General features: G+C 56.7%; 2 protein-coding genes and 1 pseudogene across 4 annotated transcripts in view; 2 read left to right on the top strand and 1 right to left on the bottom strand.

Annotated features, from left to right (window-relative positions):
- The window catches only part of EXD3 (exonuclease 3'-5' domain containing 3), a 106,304-nt gene extending 103,976 nt beyond the window's left edge, over positions 1 to 2,328 (top strand). For 2 of the 3 annotated variants that reach the window (XM_087418689.1, XM_087418690.1), the window contains exons 22-23: positions 1,654 to 1,692; positions 1,975 to 2,328. In XM_087418689.1, coding sequence (XP_087274815.1) covers positions 1,654 to 1,692; positions 1,975 to 2,318 — 383 coding nt within the window. In that variant the 3' untranslated portion in view covers positions 2,319 to 2,328. Of the gene's footprint in view, positions 1 to 1,653; positions 1,693 to 1,974 lie in introns of those variants that run through there. The other variant, XR_015548895.1, reaches the window with a different exon arrangement.
- Positions 2,329 to 7,807: 5,479 nt separating this feature from the next.
- NRARP (NOTCH regulated ankyrin repeat protein) lies at positions 7,808 to 10,219 on the top strand. The gene has a single exon (XM_087418711.1). It carries the CDS (start codon positions 8,115 to 8,117, stop codon positions 8,457 to 8,459), a length of 345 nt encoding a protein of 114 aa, XP_087274837.1. The 5' UTR covers positions 7,808 to 8,114; the 3' UTR covers positions 8,460 to 10,219.
- Positions 10,220 to 18,868: 8,649 nt separating this feature from the next.
- Positions 18,869 to 24,414, bottom strand: LOC147913159 (kinetochore-associated protein DSN1 homolog pseudogene; annotated as a pseudogene).
- Between the last annotated feature and the right edge of the window lie 2,748 nt (positions 24,415 to 27,162).

Here is a 27,162-nt window from a genome sequence, read left to right on the forward strand (position 1 = left end):
GCTAGGAAGGGGCCCCTCGGCCCCAGCCCTCTCTGCACAGTGTGAGGCCCCCGACCCAGGGGACCAGGAGGCTCCGGCACTCAGGCCCCGCTGGGGTGGTGTGCAACACTCGCTCTCCAGTGGGCCGTGCTCAACACCGGCACACACACACACATACACACGTGCACCCTGCATGCAAAGACACACATGCACGCTCACAGACACATGCACACTCACGTGCAGGACCATGCACACTCGTTCACAGGAACACTCACAAGAGCACACACAGTTGCTTGTGTCCCCGTGTACACAGTCTGGACATAGACGAGCCTGGGCAGACCGGAAGACGGGCAAGCACCAGATGTGTGCCTCCCCACCTGGCCAGGTCCTACCCAGGGACCCAGCCTCACTTTCCCTTTTTGTAAGACTAGAAAGAGGAGGCTGCAGGGCACCCCAAGATTTGAAGTTGGCAGCTGGGGCAGTGAATGGGCCTGCCGTTCGTACCACTGGCTCCCCCACTTTCCAGAGAGAGGGGTCCCAGCAGAGGGGGCCCTGGAGGGCCCCAGCTGCCCCTCCTCAGTGGAGGGCAGGGATGGGGTGCAGAGAAGGGTGGCTTGGGGCGCTCTCTGTGGTTAGCCCGAGGCCAGGCTCCCCTTGCACAGCGGGTGCCTCTTCAGGATCCTGCCCTTGTCCTTCCCGCCTCTCTCTGAGGTTCCGGGCCACCCACATGGTGGGTGAGCCGTCATGACTGCCTGTGTCCAGCCCCAGGCAGCTCTCCGCTCTCTGGAGTGTGGCCTTGACATGCTCGAGGCTGGGAAGGGGGGAGCAGCACGTGAGCAGTGCCCTCTGCTGGGGCCACCAGGCTCCAGCCCCCTCTGAGCCCCCACCACACCGCCCAGAGCCTCGCATTTGGCCTGGGGTGGTAGGCAGTGCCCCTGTGGGCTGTGTGGTGTCTCTGGGGTCACCGGGTAAGGGCTGGGGCCAGACGGGCTAGGGCGAGGCAGGGAGGCCAGATGGAGGTCGTGGCCTTGCTGGGCTCCAAGGAGCCCATCCATTCAGGCCCCTGCCGCAGTTCATCTGGAGCCATCTGTAGAGGAATGTTTGCCGAGCAAATTACGAGGGTCAGCAGGATTGGGGAGGACCTCTCCCACCTGCTGGCCAATGCTCCTCAGCCATCGCTGCCCTCGGCCCCACACTGGGCCCTCAGCTGCCAGCGGCCTCGTCATCTCCCTGTGTCTCAGTGGGGGTGAGGCCCCCTCACAGGGTCAGAAGGAGCCACACACCGGGGTCTCTCCCCGCACCCTGAGCTCCGGCGGGTCCTCTGGGTCCCCACCCACCCTAGTGCTGGCTGCTTACGAAACACGCTGCTTGGCAGTGGGCTTATCTGCTCATCGCCACAGATGGGCCACCCCCGCCCCGCCCGCTGCCGTTCTCAGGCCCCCGAATGCCGTAATCCTCGTGTCCAGAACATGTTTCCCAAGGACCTTTGAGACCCAAGAACCTTCCAAGGTGTGAGTTCCCATGGGAGGGGACTGGGCTGGCACCGAAGGTTCTTGGTCTCCTGCCCTTTGCTCTCTCCGCTGGGGATGGGGCAGAGGCTGGGCACTTGGAGGTGTGTGGTGGGTGCTGGGGTTGCTGACTGTCCTGGGAGTCCCTGACGTCCTTGATTGACAGGTGACGAGGCCACCCAGAGCAAGGACGCCCAGGAGCCGGGTGAGCACTGGGGCCGCCCCCCGAGGACACACAGGGCCCCTGGCACCTAAACCCAAAGACGGGGTTTGGGTCCTGGCCCAGCAGAGGAGACAGCTCGGAAGGGTTGGACCCTGTGCCCTGGGTAGGGGTGGAGGCCCGGGGTCAGTGGTCTGTAACCCGGGGCTTCTGGGTCAGATGAGGCAGAGGGTTGGGTGGGTGGGAAACAGGGAGGAGTTGCTGGCGTGGGGTGGGGGCCGCATGCCGAGAGGCCGGGGCTCAGGGTGGCTGCCTCCACCTGTCCAGGCTCCACCCCAGCGGAGGCCCCTGGGGACAGCACCTATGACCCCCCTTGCCGCTGGCTGGAGGCATCGGACCTGCGGGCCAGCGCGCCAGCCACACTGGGAAACGGTGCCCAGCTGCAGCTGGCCGGGGTCCCGGCAGGCGTGCTGCGGCGCCCGGGGCTGCAGCACTTCTACTGCTGCGCTGGCTGCGGCAAGGTCTTCTGGGAGGGCTCCCACCTGGGCCGCGTCGCTGCGAACTTCCGCGAGGTCCTGGACAGTGCCCCTGGCTCCTGCGCGCCCAGCCCGCAGCCCCTCATGAGGACTGGGCCCCAGGCCCCTGGGGGCGGGCCGGGCAGCCGACAATAAAGTGTGAAGGTGGGAGCTAGCCACTGACTCTTCCTGTCCTCGCTCCATCCACACACCTGAGGCCCAGCCCCCCAGGCTGTCTGGGAGGATGAAGGTTTCCACATGGTCAGAATGCCCAGACCCTGAGCGGAGAACTGCCTGGTGCTCAGGAATGCGGCGGGCGGGAGGTGGGAAGGGCACGTCCGGTGGAGGAAATGGCCTGGGCAAAGGCCCAAGGGCTGGACCGAGGTGGCTCCCCAAGTCGGCTGGAGCCCAGTGGGCCCGGAGGGATGGGGTGGGGCGGACAGGCCCCGTACGCTGGGTGGCCCACCCTCCCTGCAGTGGCAGTACATGCCACAAGCCTCCAGGCCCGGCAGGACAGGGTCGTCCTTGCTGCCCCTCAGCAGGTCCCAGGGCCCTCGCCAGGCCGGCCTCCAGACCCTCCAGGGCCCCAACTCCAGGGAGCGTGGATGGTGGGATCCTGGGGGGCCGGGCCCTTTAGGCCAGGTTGGGGGCTTCCTGGGGACCAGGCCCTAGCCCAGCCAGGTGTGGGAGGCAGAGCAGCCACCCCGGAGGAAGGCCACAGCCTGGAGGGGAGGCTGGCTTCCCCAAGTCTGCTGCCCGGGCCCCCTCCCTGGCCAGGGCCTGACCCCTGGGCCTTTCCCTCACCCCCAGGTCAGGCCTGGGTGGCCTTTCGTGAGAGAAACCAGCAACCACAGCCACGTGGGAGTGCCCTGCACACATGTGTGTTTGCACCTCCGTCCTCACAATTTCAGGAAGTAGCTGCTGCTATACCTGCTCTGGGGGAAACTGAGGCTCAGACCTGTTGCTGGCACCAGAGGGCTGAGGGCACCAGTGCCAGGCGTAGCGGGGAGAGGGGCGCCAGAGGAAGGGGGCTCTGGGTAGGGGCTTCTGCGAGCAGTCGGCCTGGTCCCAGACTCTTTCTTGCCCTCGCCACCTCCTCCTGGCTCACCCCCCAGGAATGCGCCCCCTCCCTCCCTCACATCCCTTTCCTGTCTTTCCTGCCTGGAGCGGAAACCAGCTCGGATTTGGCCGAGGAGCCCAGACGGAAGCCTCGGGGCTATTGGGACCTGGGGGCTGGCTCGGGGCTGCCACCTCTGCCCAGAGCAGACGCACCTGCAGGCCCAGGTGGGCATCGGCAATGCCAGGCCAGCCTCTGCCCCGTCCCTGGGCTCCTGGCCACTGCCCTGGCCCCCCAGGGGTGCAGCCCCCGTGGGGGTGGGGGCTTGTGCAGGGGACTGCACAGGATCCTGCCACACTCCACTTCCCGTCCTTTCCCTTGGAGCGCCAGCCCACTCAGCCCCCAGCAGCCCCGGGGCAGCTGGGCCAGGGCACCACTCCAAAGATGGAGGTCCACTGGCTGGCCCAGGCAGAGCAGGCAACCCTGGCCTTCCTCCTCCCCAAGGGCCCTGCTGAGTTGAGGGTCAGGCGCCAAGGTGAGCAGGTGAGCTGCACCCCACCGGGGTGGCGACCCTCTGTGGCTGGAGTGCTGCTTCCAGGAGCGTGACCTCTGGCCCCATGTCCTGTCCTGGGGAGGCAGCCCCGACCACACTCCTTCCCCCATAGAGGTAAGAGGAAGCAGCTGGGGGTGCCAGGCCCACTTCCCAGGCCAGCTACATCCTGGAGACTCTGCTCTGACCCGAGACCCTGGTGTTGCAGCCAGCCCCAAACAGACAGAGGCTGGAGCCAGCAAGAGGCCGGGAACCTCGGGCTCAGAAGACGGGAGACCGTGTGTCCTTCCCATCTCTCCAGGCAGGTCCAGCCCCAGCCCCACTCTGCCCTTCCGCCCTGTGCAACTTCTAGAAAGAGGAGAGGGCAGCTAACCAGGACCTGTTCTCAGCGAGGTCCTCATGGCCGCACCTCTACACTGTCCAGCCTGCCCTCCCACCTCCCCACCCGTCTGCTGCCCAGACTGGCTGTGTCTCTCTGGGGACACCCCCATTCTGGGCCCACATGCTCACTGCCAGCCTACCCTGGCTCTGGGGCCCCCCACGCCAGGCGCCAGCCCCCCATCGCAGGTCCTGAGCCGTCAGGGGTCAGCCCAAAGTGCCTCCCTCGGCCCCAGGATCAAGCTAGGGGTCAGACACCAGGCGGACAGGGTGGGCTGTGGCCCCGGTGCCAGGCCGTGCCCTGAGCGGCCAGCCGGGTGGGCAGGAGCCGCGGCAGCGATTGTCTGCTGCAGTTCCGCCCGGGCGTCCTTCCTCTGCTCCGGCCGCTGCTGGCCCGGGGCTGAGTGTTTGTTATTTGATCTCTATCCTCTCTCGGCCCTTCTACCAGGTGTCTGGGCTGCTGGGAAGAAACACTCTCCTCTTTCCCACGCTCCCCGACACATTTTAATGAATTAGCTGGAAGCCCCGCCCCCACTGCCCGCCTGCCCGCTCGCCCTCCCTCCCCTGCCTAGGCCTTTAAGGTGGCCGCAGGCCTCGGCCCAGCGCTGGCCAGCCGCCCCTTCACCACTGTCCTCTCCTAGCCGCCCCACCCAGACCTTCCCAGCCCAGGTCAAGAATGCTCCCCAAGCTGCCTGCATTGCTCCACCACCACCCACTGCTCTGAACCTCCAAAGGAAGAGGGTCCCTGGAGGGAGAAGGGGACCCTCTCCAACTCTGGCCTCCACCCCGCCATCACCTTCCAGGTGGCACCCCTGGGCCAGCCCCCAGGAGAAGGACAGGGTCCAGCCTTGTAGTGGGGGTTGTGTGCCCCTCAGATCCCAGGTTGGGGGCTTCTCCTGGAGAGCCAGTGAACTCCTTGCCTGTTTGTGGAGGTGACGACAACGCCAAGGAACCCACAAACACGGGAGGGGGGCTTCTCTAAGCTCCTGGGCAGGGCCTGGCACAGGGGCCCCTCCCTCCCTCCAAGGCATTCGGAACAAATGTCATCCTTTGGATGCTTCCTTCAGCAAACATTTAGGAAGCGCTTCCTGGGAGCTGGTGCCCCCCACACCCTCTCCCCCTCACGTCCTCCAATGGGGTAACTCTGGGGACATGGGGTGTGGACCAGAGCAACTTGGCCACGTTGGAGGAACACTAGCCACAGGCGTCCTGTCAGCTCCCCGTGGACAGTGTGGCTGTCACCTGAGCCCCAGAGATAAGCCGCTGGGCGTGGGGGGTGGGGCTCGAGTGATGGCCGCACAGCAGCAGCAGGTCCCCCCACACCTGTCTGACCCTCTCTCCGAACCCTGGGTGGAGCAGGCGGTAACCTCAGGCCAGGCTCCCGTGGCCACTCCAGCCACCCTGTCCCTGTCCCTGCCAGGGCGCCTGAGCCACCAATTTCATGGCCCGTGGTGGCGGCCGCGCATTCCCACACTGAGCTCACAGGGCCCCTTTGTCTGCCTGCCCTGACGCCTGCTGCGGGTGTGAATGGGACTTTTCTCCCAGGCTCTGCTCCCGGGCCCAGCGGGTCTCCAGATGCCCTTCTCCAGGCCGGGGGGCCTGAGCCCACCTGGGCTGGGGCCTGTCTGTGAACCCACCACCTTCCAGGGATGGCCCTGGGCACGTCTGGGACTCAGCAGATACAAGAAAAACCCAGATGTGACCAGGAAGGAACTCCTGCCCACCCAAACATGCTCTCAGAGCATCCGCCCTCCAGCCCAGCCCCGCCCCATTCCAGGGAGCAACGGGCAGCAGGGTGGCGTGTGCCCAGGGGGTCACAGCCCTGTGCAGGGGCACACGCTTACCCGCTCCAAGGGTCCCTGACCAGAGGTGAAGATGGGCCCAGGTGAACAGGGCCCAGTGTGGCCTTGGCTCAGCCTCCCAGGGCACCCACACTCTTGTCCCTGGGCCAGCGGGGGGTGGGGGGGGCCAGGGGTTGGAGGTGATCAGGTGCTGGAGATGGTCAGGGTCCAGGTGTTCACAGTCCAGCATCAACTGATCCCAGGCCCCCTTACTGAGCCCAAGGAAACATCCCTGCAGGACAAGCGGGACGAGGTAGGGGCTCCCGATGGCAGTGGCATCTTCCGGTCACACCCTGGGCCTGCAGAGCACAGGTCCTGGTTCCGGGCTCCCATCTCTGCTCAGCCTTGGGCTTACCCATGTGCACAGTGTGTGTGTGGGGGGGGGGCGGGTTGTGGGGGAGCAGGTCTGAGCAGAATGGCTGGACCACCAGCCTCAGGAAGACCAGAGCAACCCTGGGCACCAGGAGGACCCCAGGGGAGTCAGCCAGGGTCAGGTCTGAGGGCAGCTAGCGGGAGGTGGACAGCCCTGGGGTGGCGTTGCCCAGTTTTTCCTGCAGTTTGGCTGTGCCCCTCCCAGAGCATGGAGCAGGGTGGGGGCACACCCACATGGGTCTCAAGGCATGGAGGGCATGGGGCAGACACCCACGGGAGTCCATCCCCAGACAAGGCCTAACAGGGTGGTCTCCCCAGCTGAGGCCCAGAGCTGCCTCCTCGGGAATTCCCAGCCGGCTTCTGAAGGAATGCAAGTCCCTGCGTGCTGTTCCGCTGCCCAGGGCCTACTGCTCTGAGAATCATTCCTCCTTAATTTCCAGCAAACACAGCCGGGCTGTAAACCGTAAACTCCTAATGAGGGAATTTGAGGGAGGTGTCAATACAAAATGGGCTTACAGTTTGGAAATGAGTTATCTCAGAGTTCCCTTCAGAGCAGTCCTTGGCACCTTACCTGGGGCTGCTCACCTGGCCAGGCCTTACCTGTCCTGTTCATGCTGATGGGGGTGGCCCAGGAGAGGGAGGCAGGCCCTGAGGTCCTGACTGCTCCCCACTGCCCAGCTTCCACCGAACCCGCCCCGGCCCCGGGCTTCCCTCCAGAGACCCCAGCTTCATCAGGACGGGGCTGAAAGCTCCTCATGGCAGACAGGTTGGGGGGCAAACATGGGGTGACCCGGGCAGCCAGGGGAGCCGCCCTCGCGCGGGAAGGACCCGCGTGGCTGAGGTCACACGCCCGAAGAGTGCGTGGATTTGTCACCCGCGTGGGCCGTGTGTCCCGGGGCCGGGCTGGGCGGGTCCCCTAGCCGCGCACGGCTGGCGTGCTGGGGACGCGGAGGGTCCGCGGCCGTCGCTCCGGGAGCGCGGAGCGAGACCCAGGGTCTCTACCCGGGCTGAGGTCTGAGATGCCCTGAACCCCCACCCAGGGGAGGGTGCCCTGGGGGCCACCTCGGGGTCGCGCTCGGCACGGGGTCCCGGCCTCGGTCTGTCCACGAAGGGAGCCTGGAATTCCCCACGTGGCCGGAGGAAGAGTGGGCGGGACGACCGCGGCGGCAGAGCAAGGGTCCCCCATGGCCAACCGGCTCCCCGCCTCGCGCGGCCGGCGACCAGCGCCCCCTGCCGCGGAGCGCGCCGCCCGGCACGCCCCCGGGGCGCGCCCCGCCCACGCCCCGCCCCCACGTGGGCGCCGCCCAATCGGCCGGCCGCCGGCGCGCGCGTCACGGGCGCCCATTGTTATGCAAATATAAAGGAGGTAAAAGGCGCCCCTGCGCGGCGGGCGGGCGACAGCGGCGGCGCGGGGGGAGGCGCGTGGGAGTTCTGTGGGAGCCGCAGCCGCAGCGAGCAGGGACCCGCAGGGCGCGCGGCGGCGCCGCCGCCCCGACCCGGCCGCCCCCGCGAGCGCAGCGCCCGCCCCCGTTGCCCGCCCGCCGGGCGCGGCTGGATGCGGCAGGGGCCCCACGGCGGCGGCCCCGGCCCCAGCGCCCGGAGCGCCCAGGGGTGGCGTGCGGGGCCCGGGGCGCCGCGCCCTCCATGCGCCCAGGCGCGCCCCGAGACCGCCGGGGGCCCGCGCCGCAGCCGCAGCCGCCGCCGCCGCCCGCGCTGAGTCTCGGCCCGGCCCGCCGCCCGCGCCTGGCGGCAGCATGAGCCAGACTGAGCTGTCCACCTGCACGGCGCCGCAGACGCAGCGCATCTTCCAGGAGGCGGTGCGCAAAGGCAACACGCAGGAGCTGCAGTCGCTGCTGCAGAACATGACCAACTGCGAGTTCAACGTGAACTCGTTCGGGCCGGAGGGCCAGACGGCGCTGCACCAGTCGGTCATCGACGGCAACCTGGAGCTCGTGAAGCTGCTGGTCAAGTTCGGCGCCGACATCCGCCTGGCCAACCGCGACGGCTGGAGCGCGCTGCACATCGCCGCGTTCGGGGGCCACCAGGACATCGTGCTCTATCTCATCACCAAGGCCAAGTACGCGGGCAGCGGCCGGTGATGCGCGCCCCGACCCGGCCCCGCTTGTGTCGTCTCTGCTGTCCCTCCCGCCAACTACCTCGGTGTGCGCCCGGCCCTCGGCGCCCGGGCCACGACGAGTCAGGCGCGCGCGTCCGTGCCCGCGGCGCCCGCTGCCCGGGGTCCGCGCCCCCCCGCGGCCGCCAGGACCCGCCCGAGCGCTTCCCACGGCCCCCCCGCCGGCTCGCGGGTGGGGGCGGGGCGCGGGCCGCAGCCCCTTTGAAATTTGAGTCTCGCTACCAGCAAGTTCGGAATCCCGAGACACAGGATCCTCCGCTCAAAATGTTTTCTCCCGAAGGTGGAAGGACCCGCGGTCGGACCCGCCGCCGCCGAGGAGGCGCTCCGCTGTTACTGGGGTTCTAAACTATTTATCACGTGTGTGTATATTTGTGGGTGAAGTTTGTGCGCCTGGATTTTTGTTTGGAAAATATTGTGCGTGGTCAAAGTGGTTATCTGGGGGGAGATGCGTTTTTTTCCTAGTCTTAAAGCTAAAAACTTGAGTCTGTCGTTTCTTGGTTGCACTGAAAATACCGCCCAGCCTGGTGGTTTTCCCGTGCTGTTCCCTCTGCCTCCTGTCTCTCTTCCTCAGCCGTATCCCCTCCTCTCCGTCCCCCTTCCCCTCCTCACTCACAATCCCGTGTGAGTTCGGGAAGCCCCAGGCCTGCCTTCGCCCTCTCCCGTGAGAGGCCACCCTCCCCCAGACCTGCTGGTTTTGCAGGGTTTCCGCGGGAGCCTGGGTGCTCGGGTGTGGCGGCGATGTGGGGGCGTGGAGGGGACCGTATCTTTTCTAGTGGGTTCTATTATAGTTAAGAGTCAGTTGCACACTTTTTTAAAAAGTAAATGGATTTGCCACGATTAAATGTCATAACATTTATGACAGAATATAAAATATTAACATATTTTAAGCCAAGTTTTAGGTGTATTTTTTTAATCTTGGTTATAAACCCAATTTTAAAGGGCGTTTTATCCAGCGTTGTGAAGGCAACAGTGTATCCATATTTATATTTTTATAAAATACCTATAAGACTGTGAATCTCTTGTGCTAATTGCTGAGTGAGTTGAAGGACCTTTTCGCCCCTCTTCAGCCTCCCGGAGCTTCAAGGACCCAATTCGAGTCCGAAAATCCTGCCACGGGGGAGGGGCCGCCGGGAGGGGCCGCGCTAGGACCTGGGCCGGAGGCGGCGCTTCTTCGAGACGTCACTTTCTGTCTCGAAAGGCGCCCTTCCTGGTCTCCGAAGTTCCAATTTTCTATGCAACCCCACACCCCTTGTTGTTTTGATCCCGAGAAATAAAAGGGAGGCTGAATTATTCAAATTTAAATGAGGCTTCCCCTGGGTAGAAGTGGTGCTGACCCTTCGTGCAAAAATGGGGAGCACTTGAGGACACAGGTGGGTGGAGGCCCTTTGTGCGTGGCTAGTCAGATTCGGGCAGTCATCTGTGGCTTTTTATGAGACCCTGTGTGAGAAGAATATATTGATAATGTCGGTGAAACAAGCAGACATTGAAACTGAGGCACAGATTACTCCAAAAGGAGTTTTTCTGTATATTTTTCCTAGATGCAAATACCTTTTTAATTATGTTAATTAATGTTAAGACTTTCTAGGCTCGTATGGAAGCTGTGTGTGGGTCCCGGTGTGACCACTCGAACAAGTCTGCAGCACATTCCTGAGTGTACGATATAGGCTGGTAGCCCAACGTGAAGAATTTATAAATAAATTTCTCATTGGTCTTTTTATATTAAAAGGAAGTTTGTTGGTTCTTTTTGGGCTTGGCACCCGGGACGAGGGTCAGGCTGCAACATGCCGTTGGTGGGTGAGACTGTACAATGCTCAGCTTGTTCTCACCTAAAGACAGCCTGGCGAACAGGCTCTGGGCTCCACGCAACTGCCACGCCAAGTCAGTCACATATAGGATGTGCGGGGGGCCAGGGGCTGACTTCCTCCAGCACGGGGAGCCCGGGGCCACCCCGAGAGCACCCAGAACCCGCCCACAGCCCGTCTCTTCTGCTCCCTGGCAAAGCAGCTGAGGCCTCCGCATGGAAGACTCTCCTTGAAGCTCTTCCCGCTCTCCCGCCAGGCTGGGAAGCCTCGGGTCCCTGGAGGGACCAGGCCCCTCTTCAGTCTCCCCCCGGGCTGCTGTGGGTTCCTGCTGGACCACCTGCTGCACAGGAGGGATATCTTTTAAATTTTGGGGAGCACCACAGTTGCTTACTCATGACGAGTAAAAGACCCCTTTCTCTCCTCCAGCCTCTGGTGGCACCTAGGAGCCAAAGAGGCCAGCCAGCCCCCAGAGCCAGCCACTCCCGGAAGAGCAGACCCGAGCAGACGTGAGTGTCAGCCAGCATCCCCGTGTGTGAGGAGAGCGGAGCAGGAGCAGGGGTCTGTCCGGTGCCCATGAGAGATGAGCAGAGACTCGGCTCAGACCTGAGATGCCCTCGGGGGGCCTGCATGGGCAGGGGGTGCATGGCAGGACCCATGGGAGGACACCCATCCTCAGCAGGAGTAGCCTGCCAGGACCGCAGGAAGCTTGAACTGTGCCTGATTCAGAGTTACAAGGTAACTCTGTAAAGCTTTCTTGTAAAGCTTTCAACCCTCTGGCAGTGGCCTGAGGGTGTCAGCTTCCCTGTGGGCCCGCCGGGCAGCCACACTCGTCCCACAGACACGGTGCCCTTCCTGCACTGGAAGCTTTTCCCACTGTGCCTTCTGTGCTCCTGCTTGGCGAGTCTGGCTCTGTCCTGCCCTTGAGGGTTTTCCGTTGATGAACAGGCATTTTCTGTCCCCCAGCGGCCTCCCAGACTGGTGCCAGCTCTGTCCTTAGACACCAGCAGAAGTGAGTGGAATATTTGATGCATGTGAGCTCGAGGGAAGGTGGTGTCCACCCAGCCCTCCCAGACCAGCGTGGGAAGGCCTGCCCTGAGCCTTCAGGGGCCAGCAGGCTGGGGTGCTGGCTGGGGGTGCCTGGCCGTGAAAGGGAGAGTTGCTACAAGAACTTGGATATTGTTGGGGTGTCTGGAGAATAAACTCAGGCCTGGGCCGCCCTCCATTTCCCACCCAGGGCCCTGCTGCCCGCAGGAGAGAGGGGAGCCAGCTGAAGAATCAAAGGTAGCGCTTGTTCTTGGCGTTAGCCTGTGTTGGGCGGGGGGGGGGGGGGGGGGGGAATGAGTCGCTGTCCCTGCAATCTGCTTAAAGTCTCCCACGGTGGAGAGTCCAGCTGGCCTGTGAAGCGTGGGCACTGGGGCACTCCCGGGGTACGTGGCTGCCTCCAGGGGAGCCTGCCCATGGCTCGCTGAGGTCCTCTCTTCTGAAAGACACCTTTGGGAAGGCTTTGTGCTGCTCACAGGAGAGACAGTGTTCTCTCCGGTGTGGACAAAAGGAAGCCAGGCCCTGCTCAGCCCCACGGCTTCGAGGGGGGCCATGGTGGTCGTGCTGCCTTCCTCCCCAGGTGCTGTTCTGTGCACAGACAACCCGCCAGCCGGGGCCCTGCCTGCCGGTGAGGGGCTCCAAGTGTGGCCAAGGACACGCCAGCCTCCTTTTCATTGGGCAGAGCCCTAGGAAGCAGACACACTTTAAAACCACAGTTGTCCTTCCACCACGTGGGGTCAGAGCTATAAACAAAGGGGCAGACGCTGCAGCCTCTTGCTCCAGGACCTCTGCTCAGCAAACAGGAACTGCTGCTAACTGTGGCTGGCTGGCCAATGCTGTCACCTGGGAGTCCCCACAGCCCTCCCCAGGCACGCTTTCAGGGGTGGAAACATCTTTTCCAGCCTCTTTGTGGCCAGGATGAGAAAGAAGGCACAGCTGACCCTCCCTGCCTGCTTCCAGGACCTGCAGGTGTGCGTGTGGAGGCTGCATGAGGGTCCTGCCAGGGGCTCCAAGATGACCCAGGGCAGCGGTCCCGCAGGCAAGGGCTGGGCTACTGGGAACCCCTGGAGTGGCTGCCATGGAAAAAGAAGACAGAGCAATTGGGTAGGGGCAGGGCCTGTCCCCCACCTCCCCAGGAGTGCTGGCGGCTCCCGACCAACTGTCTGTCTGACCTGACCCCAGCCGGACGCAGGAAGCAGTTACTGTTAGAATGGATGCCAGAGAGAGGCCAGGAAATGCAGGAAAGTGGTCAGCCAGAAAGAGAGACGTCCAAAGCCAGGAGGCGTGGAAGCCAGGACAGAGCCGGCCAGAGAAGGGAGGGCAGGACTGGAGGCCAGGACCAAGGGCCAGGAAGGCGGGTTAGGAGGAGGAGAGGGAAGGGGGCTGCCCTTTGGGTCTGTCTCCCAAAGGCCTTGCAGCGCAGCCCAGAGAAGGGCGCACATGGGCACAGGGGCGCAGCCCTGCAGCTCCGACCTCAGGGAGGCCAAGTGCTTCCTGATGGCCCACGGGAGCCTGCAGAGAGGAGGCCGGCGTCCACCCGGGCCTTGAAGGACTGGAAAGGAGACCCGGCGCAGGGGGCAGCTGGGGAACAAAGCCTGCGGCCGGAGTGGGAGGACGCGGGCCACAGGGGGCCGCGGGAGGTCTGGGAACCGCCTTGACGGCTCCTCCCGAGGCCCCAGCGCGACCCCGTCTTGGGGCTTCGGGGTCCCAGGAGGCCGCCCTCCCCCACCGCCCGCCGCACACGCCGTCCCCGCGGCCTGGGACCGCGCCCCCGCCCGCACGGCCCCGGCTCCTGCGGGCGCATTCTTCTGCTTGGCTGTACGTCGAGCCGTCGAGCCGTCCCTCCGCGCGTCCGTCTGTCGGTCTTTCTTCTCTCGCCGCCTCCGAAGCCGCGGCCCCCATTCATTCCCGAGGCCTCTGCCCTTTCCTCCGCGCGGTCCCGCTCGGCGAGCAGCTGCTATGCTAATGAGGGCGGGGGGCGGGGAGCCGGCTGGGGGGCGGCCGGGGCGGGAGCAGAGGGGACGGCGGTGGGGGCCCGGGCGGGGAATGTCGGGGGTCGGGCGGGGGAAACCAGTGTGGGGAGGCTGGGGGCTCGGCAGTAGCTGGGGCGGGGAAGTCGGGGTGGGGGACAGTGGAGGGGGCGGGCAGTGGGGGCGCTGGGCAGTAAGGGGCCTGGCCAGGGGAGGGGAGTGTGCGCTTACAGAGGCCCGATCTTTGCCTTCAAAGCCAGCGGGGGCCATTCGGGGCCGGTGCGGCGGGGCCCCTGCGCACCTGGAAAGCGCCCCAGGCGGATGGGGGCCCAGGAGCCGCTCCCAAACCCCCTTGCCGCGCGCAGGACGTGAGGGCGGTGACCAGCCGTCATCCCTGTTGTGGGGTCACGGCCCGGGACCCGCGGCTTGTTCCAGGGGCCCCCACTCCGCGCGCCCACCCGACGCCGCTGCGCGTGGGGCTCCTGGGCGCCCCGCGGGGATGGGGGTCTGAGCCAAGACGGACGGTCGGACACCCCGCCCGCCCCCGGGCTTGGGTGGTTGGACGCGGGAGGGGGGGGTACGGGCAGGAGGGGCGGGGGCGGGGTCCGGGTGGAGCGGGAGACACGGACCTCGACCGGCCACCCGGCGTCCGAGGGGCGGCGAGCCTGGCTGTGGGGCCCGGGACGCCCCTGCCCGCGGCCCGGACCTCTCCCCCCGCCTCGGGCGGGAATCCCCGAGTGGGCCAGCGGGCGCGTCTGCAGCGGGTGCGGGGCTTTCGGGTGGCGCGTCTGCCCGGGCGGGGGCGCCGGCCGAGCACCGAGCACCGGCTGTGCTGCCCCCCTGCGGCCGCGGCGGGCACTGCGCCCGGGGGTCCCGGGACCGAGGCGCCACGACCCCGCCGGCCCTTCGCTGCGCGCAGGCGCTCCCTGGCTCCCAGCCTGCTGTGGTCGTCAGGCCAGCGCCCCGCACCGCGCGCGCCGGGTCTGGAGCCCGCCCTCGTCCCCTGGACGGTGGCCGCTGGGCGGGCGGTGCGCGGGGAGGGTCCTGTGCGGCGGGAGGAGCCTGCACCGGGGCTGGGCCGCGAGGGGCGGCTTAGGCAGCGGGAGCCGATGCCCACAGGAGTGGCCCGGCCGAGGCCAGAGGCGGCCAGGACCAGCGAGGCGAGCTCTGAGCGGGAGCTTGGGTTGCAGGCCCGGAGCTGGCTTTACTGTGTGAGGACAGGGTGAAGGGGCAAGGGCCCAGAGGAAAAAGCTGGAAGGATGAGAATAGTTGAGGACCGGCCCAGGTCTCCTTTGGGTGACCTCGGGAGAAAACAGCAGCAGGCCCTGTGCGGTCTTTACTGAAGTTACAACTCTGCCAATTTGTGGGGCGTTGGGGGGGACCAGCACACGGGGCACTTTGTGGAAGGCCTGCCATAGAGGCCCCGGCCCAGGTGGTCAGGACTGTGGTCATCCCCACTGTCCCGCGGGGAGGGCCAGGGGGAGAGGGGGTGTCAGCGGCATCTGCAGCATGTCTGAGGAAGGGGCAGGTCTGTGGACCCCATAGGGACTCCTGGCATCTGCAGTCCGCAGAAGGAGACCCAAACCAGGCCCTGGGGACGTGACCCCATCACGGTCCTCACCAAGCGATTGGCAGTGGTGTGTTGTTCTCCCATCTGGTCGAATGGGGAAGGGAGGACGTTCCAGGGCCCCTGGGCCATGAAGAGTGGAGGATCAGCAGGACACAGGCTCTGTCACAGCCTTGAGGACATGGCCACCACATGTCACACTTCAAGACACAGACCGCATCCCTCAGAACCATCAGGACCAGTCATGGGTGCTAGCAGATCACCCCACACAGCCTGGAGCCTCAGCAGAGAGGGCCGAGGGTGGGCAAGGGTCTGATGGTCCGGTGGAGGCCAGCATTGGAATTGCAGACTCTTCCAGCTGTCTCCCCGCCCCCCATTCCAGTGGACGTGGCTGTGCCAGGCACGTGCAAGGAAAGAACTCTCTGTGTGTAGGCTTGCCTGCTCAGGGATGGAGCTGGAGACCAGGTTTACCCTGGTGCACATTCCCCCAACAGATAAAACCCACCTCTGCAGGTCTGTGGGCCTCCTCATTGGTACCCTAGGGACAAAACCCCCCAAGGGAACCAAGCCCAAAGCATCTCATAACCTTTCCAAAGAGGACCAATTTCAGAACAGCAGTGGTGTAAACAAGGCAGAATGCATTTCTCATCAGAAACGTTGGAGTAGGTGGTCCAGGGCTGGTAGGTGGCATGAGGGTACAGAATCCTTGGATATTGTTGTTCTGCTGGGTGAGTCTTTCATTCACATGGCTCAAAATGGTGGCCCAGATCCAGCCATCAAGTCTACATTCCAGCCAACAGCGAGGAGAAAGAGATGAACTAAGGCTTGGGCCCTCTCCTTCCAGGGGATTTCCTAGGAGTCTCTCTTGCCACATCTATTCACATCCCATTGGCTAGGACTTAGTCACATGACCAACCTCACTGCTGGTGCCTGCTTAAAATGGGGTCATGGAGGAAGAAGGGCTGCAGCTTTGGGGGTGGGTGGGTGGGTAGCAGTCTGTGCCTGCCCTGGTGGCATCAACATCCAGGCCGCATGGCCAGGCAGAGCTGTCCGCGCTTCATGCTCTTCCCCGTTCTTCCCCGCTGGGAATGCACTCCGCACTCTAGCTTTGGAGGTTTGTACTGAAGAACTGTCTAAGAATTAAAACTGTCCAACAATGGACTAAACAGAACAAAAAGTGGAAGCAGTCCTGAGCGTCAGAGAAAGCCAGCCTCATGCTGCAGCCTCCAGCTGGCCACATCTCCTGGGCCTGAGTGATGGGACCCGCACAGCCCCCAGGAGAAACCGGAGAGGGGAGTCTGGCCTCCCAAACGCAGTGTGAGTGGTGAGTCCAACCCCACAGTCCCGCCACGCCCTGTGAGCTCGGGTCCTGTTTCCACAGTGGACAGGATGCAACAGGTGACAGGTTAGGGGAACAGCACAGCTGGCGTGCCTATCAGGACATTAAACTTCAGTTTCCCAGGAAGGGCTTCAGGAAGCCTCTGCCCCCATAAGGCAGAGAGAGCAGAAATGTCTGTAGATGTAAATTAGCCCTTTGCCCCCTCTGGCTCCTTGTTCCTGGTTCTCCCCTCCTCAACCTCCCTCTCTTATCTCGGAAGAAAGTAATAAGTAACCAGCACTTTGAATTCTCAAGGTTATTTTGTCAATAAAGTCCTCCTTCTCAAGTCTTCCATGATGTCTCTGTGGGCGTGGCTCCTTTTCATTTTAATCCAGGCTGAAAGAAAATCGTTAGGTTTATCATTCATATTCCTAAAAATCAACTTTACTGTGGTGTAATTTGCACAAAATAAAATGCCGCTATTTAAAGTGTAAGTGTTGATGGAGGCTTCTACCCACAAATAAAAGCCGTAATCAAAACAGAGCATTTCCCCCAAGACGTCCTCCTGTGCCCCGGCTCAGTAACTCCCCCTGCCCCGCCTCAGGGCACCACTGACCTGATTTCCATCTCCGTGGATCAGTCCTGCCAGTTCTAGAACTGTACACAAAAGGATTCGTGTGGTATGTACTTTTTTCGTCCTGCTTCTGACACTCATCTTAATGCTGTGGAGATTCATCCATGTTGTTGCATGTTTCGGTAACTTCTAGGGGGTATAGGTCTTTTTTCAGTTTTTTCGCTAGAAAAATCTGGCTGGTTACCAGGCGAAATATGGCATAGTTTTCATTGGTAGTTTTTCAGTCGACAGAATTATTATCCTCAGTAGGTGTCCCGAGGGCACCTTGGAGAAGTCTGGGGAGTGGCCACAGGTCCATCCCTTCCATTTCCCCTGGGGCCAGCGTCACCAGGGTCTGTCCCAGTCCCCCTTCTCCCGGGGTCTGAGCCCTAAGGCCTGGATTTCCAACCCCAGCGTGTCCACAGAGCCGCCTCCCGTGGGGACTGTGTGGGGCTCCCTGCATCAGAGGCTGTGAGCTTGAGGCTGGGGCCTGTCCTCTGCCAGAGGCTAGAGGAGGCAGCTGTGTACCAGTCACTCTGCGAGGACTGAAATGTGAACTACGGGGGTCATGGGGTCCAGTCAGTACACGAAAATCAATCGTGCTTCTATATCCTATCTGTTAACACTTAGAAAATGAAACTATAACAAGACCCTTACAATAGCATCAGAAAACATGAAATACCTACGGATAAAATTAATGAACGACGTGTGAGCTCTCGCCAATGAAAACCACAGAACATTGCCGGGAGGAATTTTAAAAGATCTAAACTAGGCCGGCCCCGTGGCTTAGCGGTTAAGTGCGTTTGCTCTGCTACTGGCGGCCCAGGCCCGGGCGCGCACTGACGCACCCCTTCTCCGGCCATGCTGAGGCCGTGTCCCACATACAGCAACTAGAAGGATGTGCAACTATGACATACAACTATCTACTGGGGCCTTGGGGGAAAAAAAAAAAGGAGGAGGATTGGCAATAGATGTTAGCTCAGAGCCAGTCTTCCTCAGCAAAAAGAGGGGGATTAGCACGGATGTTAGCTCAGGGCTGATCTTCCTCACAAAAAATAAAAAATAAAAATAAAAAATAAAAGATCTAAACTAAGGGAGAGATACATAATGCTCAAGGTCTGGAAGACTCAATATGGTGAAAATATTGTCAGTTTTGCCTAAATTCATCTGTAGATTCAATGCAGTCACAATCAGAATTCCAGCAGGGTTTTTGTTGTGTCAGTTTAGAAACTGACAAGATGATTTTAAAAATTCATTTGGAAAGACAAATGACAAAAAATAGACAAAGTAATCTTGATAATAAAGATCAAAGTTAGAGGATTTCAACGACTTCAAGACTTACTCCAGTAATCAAGAGAGTCCAGAAGTCGCCTCACACACATACTGCTAAGTGATTTCAGCAAGTGTGCCAGCGCCCCCCAATGAGGTACGGACAGTCTCTCCAACAAACAGTGCGAGAACAACATTTATCCACATGGAAAAAAGAGAACGTCGACCCTTACCTCACACCATTTATTAAAATCAATTAGAGATGGACTACAGACCTAAAGGTAAATGTTACAAAGATAAAACTGCTATAACAAAACATAAAAGAATATCTTCATGACCTGGGGGCAGGCATAGTTCTTAGAGAAGACCCAGCACATAGCATAAAAGAAAAAGTGATAAACAGGACTTTCTCAAACTAAAGTCTTCTGTTCCTCAAGAAATACCAGAGAGTTTGCACCCAGAATTTATAAAGAACTCCTGCTACTTAAACACAAAAGACAAACCCAATACTTTTAAATGTGCAAAACAGGAATGGACATTTCACATACGCGCGCGCACACACAGATGCTCTCACACACAGACGCACACATGCAGACAGACGCACACGCAGACGCACACACACAGACACACGCACACACAGACACACGCACACAGACACACACACAAATAAACACCTGGAGAGGTCTCAGCATCATTAGTCGCCAGGGAAATGCAAATTAAAACAATGAAAAACACTCCATGTGACTGGATCGGCTACAATTGCAAAGACCAAGAACGGGGGGGGGGGGGGGGGGGCGGGTGGCCGCTGTGTCCACTGCTGGGGGCGTGGGGTCACGTAGTGCAGCCACTTTGAAAATCTATCTGACAGTTTCTCACTGAGGTAAGTATTCACCTACCCTTTGACCCAAAAGAAGTAAAAACATATGTAAAAAAATACATACAGGGCCGGCCCCGTGGCTTAGCGGTTAAGTGCACGCACTCTGCTGCTGGCGGCCCGGGTTCGGATCCCGGGTGGGCACCGACGCACCGCTTCTCCGGCCATGCTGAGACCGCGTCCCACATACAGCAACTAGAAGGACGTGCAGCTATGACATACAACTATCTACTGGGGCTTTGGGGGAAAAATAAAAAAAAATAAAAAAAATAAAATACATACAAAATATCCATAGAAGCCAAATTCTTTACAGCCTCAAACTGCAAACAATCCAAATATCCATCAACTTGTCCTTTTTTTTTATATATAATGTTATTTATTTATTTTTTTCCCCCAAAGCCCCAGTAGATAGTTGTATGTCATAGCTGCACGTCCTTCTAGTTGCTGTATGTGGGACGCGGCCTCAGCATGGCCGGAGAAGCGGTGCGTCGGTGCGCGCCCGGGATCCGAACCTGGCCCGCCAGCAGCGGAGTGCGTGCACTTAACTGCTAAGCCATGGGGCCGGCTCTCAATTTGTCCTTTTAAAGACCATGGATACTCACAAATGGAATGCCCCTCAGCAGGAAGAAAGGACAAACCACTGATGGTTGCAACAGTGTAGACGACACAGACACACACAGTGTCCAGCGCATAATTCCATTTCTGAGAAGTTCTCTAACAGGGGAAACTAGCCTAAGGTGGCAAGTGGCCTCCCTGGGGTGGGGCAGGGCCGGAGCCGCCACAGGCATCTTTCTGAGAATGTTCTCCATCCTGTAAGGACATGGGCCCAGAGGCGTACGAATTTGTCACAGCTCCTGGGACTATAGGCACGAGGAAGATCTGGCTTCTCACTAGATGCTAATTATACCTCAGTTTAAATGAAAACAACAACGAAGAATGGTGCATCCATGTCATAAAGTGCTGCTACTACAGCACACAAGGTTCTTGAAGATATTTAAACACATGAGGATGTAACAGTCATCAAATGTTCCAGTAATGATAGCCATTCGTGATATGCATTCGTGGGTGTGTTTGTTTGCTTTTACACTAGACAATATACACCAAAACGTTTTTTGAAAAAGGCTATCATAACATCACATCATATAAATGATTTAGAAATAAATCTAAGAAACATGTGTAAGCTTTTTACATATGAAACTATAACTCATTGCTGAGAGGTATTTTAAAGACCTCAGTGCTCACAGCCAAGCCATGCTCAGGCGGGGAGACAACGTGGCAACCACATCCACTCCCCCCACTTATAGAGTCAGTGGTGTCCTAATCAAAGTCCCCATAGTTTTGGGGAGGAACTTGTCAGGATGACTCTCAAATTGTTTTGAAATGCAAAGGGCCCAGACCAGGCCAGGGCAAGGTGGGAGAACGCGCTCCACCAGACACCAAGGCTGAGCACAAAGCGCAGACATTCAGCAGTGCCAACCCCACAGGGACAGGCAGGGAGACAGTGCCATAGGGCAGAGTCCGGAAATACGAGGCCTGACTGATGACAAAAGCAGCATTGGCTCAGGGGACATTGGAAAACACATAGAAATTAAAATAAAATTTGATCCCACGTCACGACACACACAAACATCAATTCCAGGGGGTTTGTGGACCTACACGTGCACGCCAAGAACTTTCTAGGACCAGTATGGGAGCATGTCTTCCTGCCTTCGGGGTTAAGAAAAGATTCCTTAAATAGGACACACAAAGCAAGAAATATAAAGGGAAAGAGTAATACACAAGAAAACATTAGAGTCCAGAACGTCTGTTCATTAGGACCCAGAAGGAGAGAGGAAAGCCGCCACAATCAACAAGAAGCTCGAGTCCAGAATTGACAAGTCCGTAAAAGGGAGACGACCCACTTCAAAGGGCAAGAGGCTGCCACAGGCGCTTCACAACAGCCATCCGGGAAATGCAACCTGAAACCAGAGTGAGACGGACCTCTGACGCGATGTTGGTGAGTGCGTCGGGCCAAAGGCACTTCCCACCGTGCTGCGGGGTGGGGGGGCTGACACAGTGCAGCCTCTGGAAGACCGTGCGGCTTTATTGACTAAGACCCAGAAGTCCACTCCAAGGTACATACACGAGTCAGTTTCCCAGGGCTGCCCTAACGAAGTCCCACAAACGGGGGGGCTTAAACAACAGAAACTCATCATCTCTCAGTTCTGGAGGCCAAAAGTCCAGAGACGGCCGAAGATGACCAACTTCTCCCTGTGTCTTCACGTCGTCTTCCTTCTGTTGCTGTGTCTGTGTCCAAATTTCCCCTCTTCATAAGGACACCAGTCTTTGGATTAGGGCCCACCCCAATGTCCTCTGTTTAACTTCATTACCTCTGTAAAGGCCTTCCCTCCAAATAGGGTCATGTTCTGGGATTAACACCCCAACACAGTAATGTGGACAGAGTTCCCCCCACACCAATACCCAAATTGTCCCACACACACCAGTGCACAGAGACACGTGCAAAGATATTTAGGGCAGCATTACTCACAATAGCAAAAACAATGAACACAGATCACACACCTGTCGGCAGAACGGGGGAACAAAATAGGGTCAAGTCCTAAAACAAAACGTTTGCAGGAGGGAAAGTGGAAACTAAAGCACATGCTGCACCGGGGCCAGGTCCCCCGATGCAACGCTGATCAAAGGAGCCGCACACACCACCAAGCCTCCTGCGTGGCTCCACCGACAGAGTTCAATCATCAGGAAAACCAAAGCAGAAGGTGGCGAATCTTCCAGAATGTGGACTGAAGAACTCAGAAAATCCTTTCTCTGAAAAAGCAACAATAAAAACAAAAGTTTCTGGACTCTGGAAATTGATGAAAGGCCTTGAGAAGCGTTGATTCAGCAGGAACTACAGGGTCTCAGAGAGGCAGGCGGGAACGGCAGCATCTTCCCGGGGGCTGTCCTGTCGCACACCCTGAGTTGCCCCCCACAGTAGTGGTTCCCGGACAGGGCGACCCAGGAGGACCAGCTGCTCTGCAGCTGGAGGGGCTGCCTTCCTCTGGAAAAGTCCCATTATCAGCTAGAATTGCTACAATATGTTATCTAAAATGTCCTGTTTTCAACAAAAAAGTTAGGAGACATGCAAACGAACAGGCAAGTGTAACTTGTCCAGGGGAAAAAGAGCCAGTGAAAACTGTCCCAAGGGGGCCCAGACGTTGGGCTTTTCAAAGCAGCCATTATAAATATTTTCAAAGACGTAAAGGAGACTATGTAAAAAGAATTAAAGGGAAGTGCAAAGAAAATGACCCATCATGTACAGAATATCAATAAAGAGATAGAAATTATTTTTTAAAAATTCCGGGGGCCGGCCCAGTGGCGCAAGTGGTTAAGTGCACGTGCTCTCCTGCGGCGGCCCGGGGTTCGCCAGTTTGGATCCCAGGTTCGCACCGTTGCACCGCTTGTCAAGCCATGCTGTGGTGGCATCCCATATAAAGTAGAGGGAGATGGGCATGGATGTTAGCCCACGGCCAGTCTTCCTCAGCAAAAAGAGGAGGATTGGCATGGATGTTAGCTCAGGGCCGATCTTCCTCACACACACACAAAAAATCCCGACTCCTTTGGAAAATAGTTTGGCAGTTACTTAAAATGTTAAAAATAGAGTTTCCACATGACCCAGCATATGTATTACTCTTTTCCAAGCCTAGGTGTATACCTAAGACAAATTAAAATACATATCCACACAACAAATTGCATGCAAAAGTTCATAGCAGCATCATTCATAATAGCCAAAAAGTAGAAACAACCCAAACATCCATCAGCTGATGAGGATGTAAACAGAATGTGGTCCACCCGTGCAATGGAATATTATTCAGCCATAAAAAGGAATGAAGCATGATATGTGCTTGAAAATAAACCTTGAAAATATTATGCTAAGTAAAAGAAGCCAGACACAAAAGGACAAATATTGTGTGATTCCAGTTAAATGAATTGCCTAGGGCTGGGGTGGGGTTGGGTAGGAGGAATGGGGAGTGACTGCTAATGGGCACGGGGTTTCTTTCTGAGGTGATAAAAATGTTCTACAATTAGATTGTGGTGATGATTGCACAACTTTGAGAATATACTAAAAACCACTGAACTGTGCACCTTAAGTGGGTAAACTGTATGGTATGTGAATTATATTTCAATAAAAATAGCTTAAAAATTTTTTTAACTATGTGAAATTTTGTAGTGCAGATTATTAACAGAAATAGCTAAAAAGAGCACTTGCCCCCTTCCTGCCATGCGTCTGGGATCAGAGTGTCCACTCAGTATTGAAAGCTACAGCACAGTGGACATCAGGACACAGAGAAGGTGGTGTTGCCTTGAACTTGGGACATCCTGTGGAGAAGCACACATGTCCCACGGATGCAAAACTCTTCTACCTGAAACCACCTTCCAGACACACGCTCGAACGGCAGTCTCCTAACTTTACAACTTGGCCCCAAAACGTGTCCTCAGACTTAGTCCTGAGTGAATTGGATTATTTTAACACCTGCAAAACATCTTTGCAGGATGATTTCTGACCATGAAGGATGTTTAAATGAATGGGCCACTGGTTCCGAAGGTCATTCTGAAAAAGAACTTCCAAGCATTTGCACATTCCTGGAGTAAGTGTCCATACACCATTCTTTTGGATACATCAATTCCATCACTTTTAGAAAAAAAATGAAGGTGCTCCACAGCCACCAGTCACTCTCCTGCCAGGAAGGCGGAGACAGCCAGCTCAGAGGCCCGGCAGTCGCCGTGTGCTGGGGTGCTCTTCCGTTCCTCTCCTCTTGAGCATCTTGTAGCGGAAAAGCCGGAGAAGGTCACTGACGAGACCCAGAGCCACATGTGGCAGGCGGGTGGGCAGCTGAAGCTCGAGCAGTTTTGAGCTGGTGAGGGATCTGACTGCTGCGGGCTTCTCTTCCGGAGCTGTACTGACCCCTTCTGGAAGCACTGGGTACTTTCATCCATCAAGGCCCCCGCGGCCCCACTGATCATCACGCTTCATCCATCACCAACTCCAAAGACCCTGGCCTGGTTCTGCACTGTTCTCCCAGAGTCAGGCTTCGCTCTGGGAAGATCAAGATGTGTCGCAGGGTCCACTTAAACTTCAGTCATTTTGGCATCAGCTGATCCTTTGTATCATATGATAAGATGCACCCATTCTGGTAGTGCAAGAACTGATTCCAAGTCTGACATCCTACAGAAATTTCGCTATGCAGTCCTTCATCTCAGACATGGATGTTTCCAGAGACAAATCTGAGGCTTTTCCTTTGGATCTTCAAAACATTTTTGTAGACTTCCATCACATTCCATTCTGCCTGCAAAATGTTTCAATTCTGCAGAAAGAGAAGATGCTTTGGCTCTAAAACTTTCAAGACTGACATAATATTTTTTTTGTAATAAAGAATTGGAAGACCAAAAAAAAGAGAGAAAAGAACCAAATGGGAAAATCTGGAATTAAAAAGCACAATAACTGAAATGAAAAGTCCACATGATTCTGGCCCTGGAACAACCAGACAACAACATGCAAAAAAATTAATCTAGACACAGACCTTACATCTTTCATAAAAATTAACTGAAAATGGATCACAGACCTAAATGTAAAATTCAAAACTATAAAACTTCTGCAAGATAACACAGGAGGAAATCTAGATGACCTTGGGTTGGGCAATGACTTCTGAGATACAAAAACAAAGTCGTGATCCTTGAAAGAAAGAATTGACAAGCTGGACTTCATTAAAATTAAAAACTTCTGCTCTGCAAAGGACATTGTCAAGAGAATGAAAGGACAAGCTTCAGGCTGGGAGAAAACATTGGCAAAAGACATATCTGATAAAGAACTGTTACCCAAAATACACAAAGATCTCTTAAAACTCAGCAATAAGGAAACAACCTGATTTAAAAATGATCCAAAGACATTAACAACACCTCACCAAAGACAACATATAGATGGAAAATAAGGCTATGAAAAGATGCTACATCACACGTCATCAGGGAAATGCAAATTAGAACAACAATGAGATGCCACTACACACCTATTGGAAGGGACAAAATCCAGAACACCGACAACACTGAATGCCGAGGGGGACCTGGAGCAACAGGAACTCTCGTGCGTCGCTGGCAGGAACGCAAAGTGGTGCCGCCACCTCGAAGGACAGTTTGGTGGTTGCTCACAAAATAAATATATTCTAACCTTACGATCCAGCAATTGTGCTCTTTGTTATTTACCCAAAGGAGTTAAAAACTTATGTTCACACAAAAACCTGCACATGTATATTTTAGCAGATTTATTCATAACTGCCAAAATTTGAAAGCAACCAAGATGTCCTTCAGTAGGTAAATGAATAAATAAATTGTGGTACATCCAGACCATGGAATATTATTCAGCACTAAAAAGAAGTGACCTATCGAGCCATAAAAAGACATGGAGGAAACTTAAATGCATATTGGTAAGTGAAAGAAGCCAATCTGAAGAGGCTACATACTGTGTGATTCCAACAGTATGACATTCTGGAAAAGGCAAAACTGTGAAGACGGTAAAAGACCAGTGGTTTCCAGGAGTTAGGAGAGAGAGAGGGATAAGTAGGTGGAGCACAGGGGATTTTGAGGGCAGTGAAAATACTCTGTATAACACTATCACGATGGATACATGTCATTATACATTTGTCCAAACCCACAGAATGTACAACACCAAGAGTGAACCCCAATGTAACCTATGGACTCTGAGTGATAATGACGTGTCAATGTAGGTTCACTGATTGTAACAAATGGTGGGGGATGCTGATAGTGGGGGAGCCTGGGTGTGTAGGGGGCAGGGCGTATATGGGAAATCTCTGTACCTTCTGCTCTGTTTTGCTGTGAACCTAAAACTGCACTAAAAAAATAAAGTCAATTGTGTGTGTGTGTGTGTGTGTGTGTGTGTGTGTGTGTGTGAGGAAGATTGGCCCTGGGCTAACATCTGTGCCCATCTTCCTCTACCTTGCATGTGGGATGCCACCACAGCATGGCTTGATGAGTGGTCTGTAGGTCTGCGCCTGGGATTTGAACCTGTGAACCCCGGGCCGCCAAAGTGGAGTGCATGAACTTAACCACTATGCCACCGGGCCGGCCCCAGAGTCAATGTTTTAAAAAAATCTACTAGAGGGAACCAACAGCAGACTTGAAAAGTCAGAGGAAACAATCAGTGAACCTGAAGATAGATCAATAGAAACTATCCATTCTAAGGAAAATAAAGAAAAATGAATGCAGAAAAATAAACAGAGCCTTAGAGACCTGTGGGACATTATCGAGAATATCAAAATGCATATGATGGGAGTCCCAGAAGGAAAGGTAAGAGAAAAGGAAAAGAAAAAACCATGTGAGGAGACAATGGGAAAATTTCCCCAAATTTGATGCAAAACATCAGTCCATACATCAAAGCAGTTCAATGAGATCCACACCTAGACACATCATAGGCAAAGACAAGGAGAAAACCTTGAAAGCAACAAGAGTGAACAACTTACGTACTGGGGAGCCACAGTCAGGCTAACAGCTGACTTCTCGTCAGAAACAACGGGAACTTGAAGGCAACAGGATAACATTTTTAAAGTGTCAGGAGGACAAAACTGTCAACGAAGAATTCCATATCCATCAAAACTATCATTGAACTTACATACTGAAAGCCACAAAACACTGCTGAAAGAAATTAAAGAAGATCTCAGTAAATGGAAACACACCCTGTGTTCGTGGATTGGAAGACAATATTGTTAAGATGTCAATGTGCCCCAAAGCGACCTACAGATTCAATGTAATCACATTACGTGAATCAAACTTTCAAGTCTTTTTTTGCAGAAATGGAAAGGACAGAATTTGGATGTATATCAACCGACAAAGGGTCCAAAAATGGCTCAATGATGATGAAAGGCTAAAATCTGAGTACATCTAGAAGGATGTGTTAAATGAAACATCAACACAAATTGACACCATTTTTTTTCTACAAGGATTATAAGGGTATACTATAAAAACTTTATGACAATAAAACGAGACAACTTTCATGAACTGGAGAAATTCCTAGAAATACACAAATTACCAAAACTGATTCAGGGATTTTGTAGATGTAATTAAGGATATGGACCTTGAAATGGAGAGATTATCCTGGACTACCCAGGTGGGACTAATCTAGTTAAATGAGTCCTCAAAAGCAGAGAAGTTTTCTTGGCTGTGGTC

Source organism: Ceratotherium simum, chromosome 29 (genome assembly GCF_057802395.1).
Source record: "Ceratotherium simum simum isolate JZ-2026a chromosome 29, ASM5780239v1, whole genome shotgun sequence".
NCBI classification, from domain to species: Eukaryota; Metazoa; Chordata; class Mammalia; order Perissodactyla; family Rhinocerotidae; genus Ceratotherium; species Ceratotherium simum.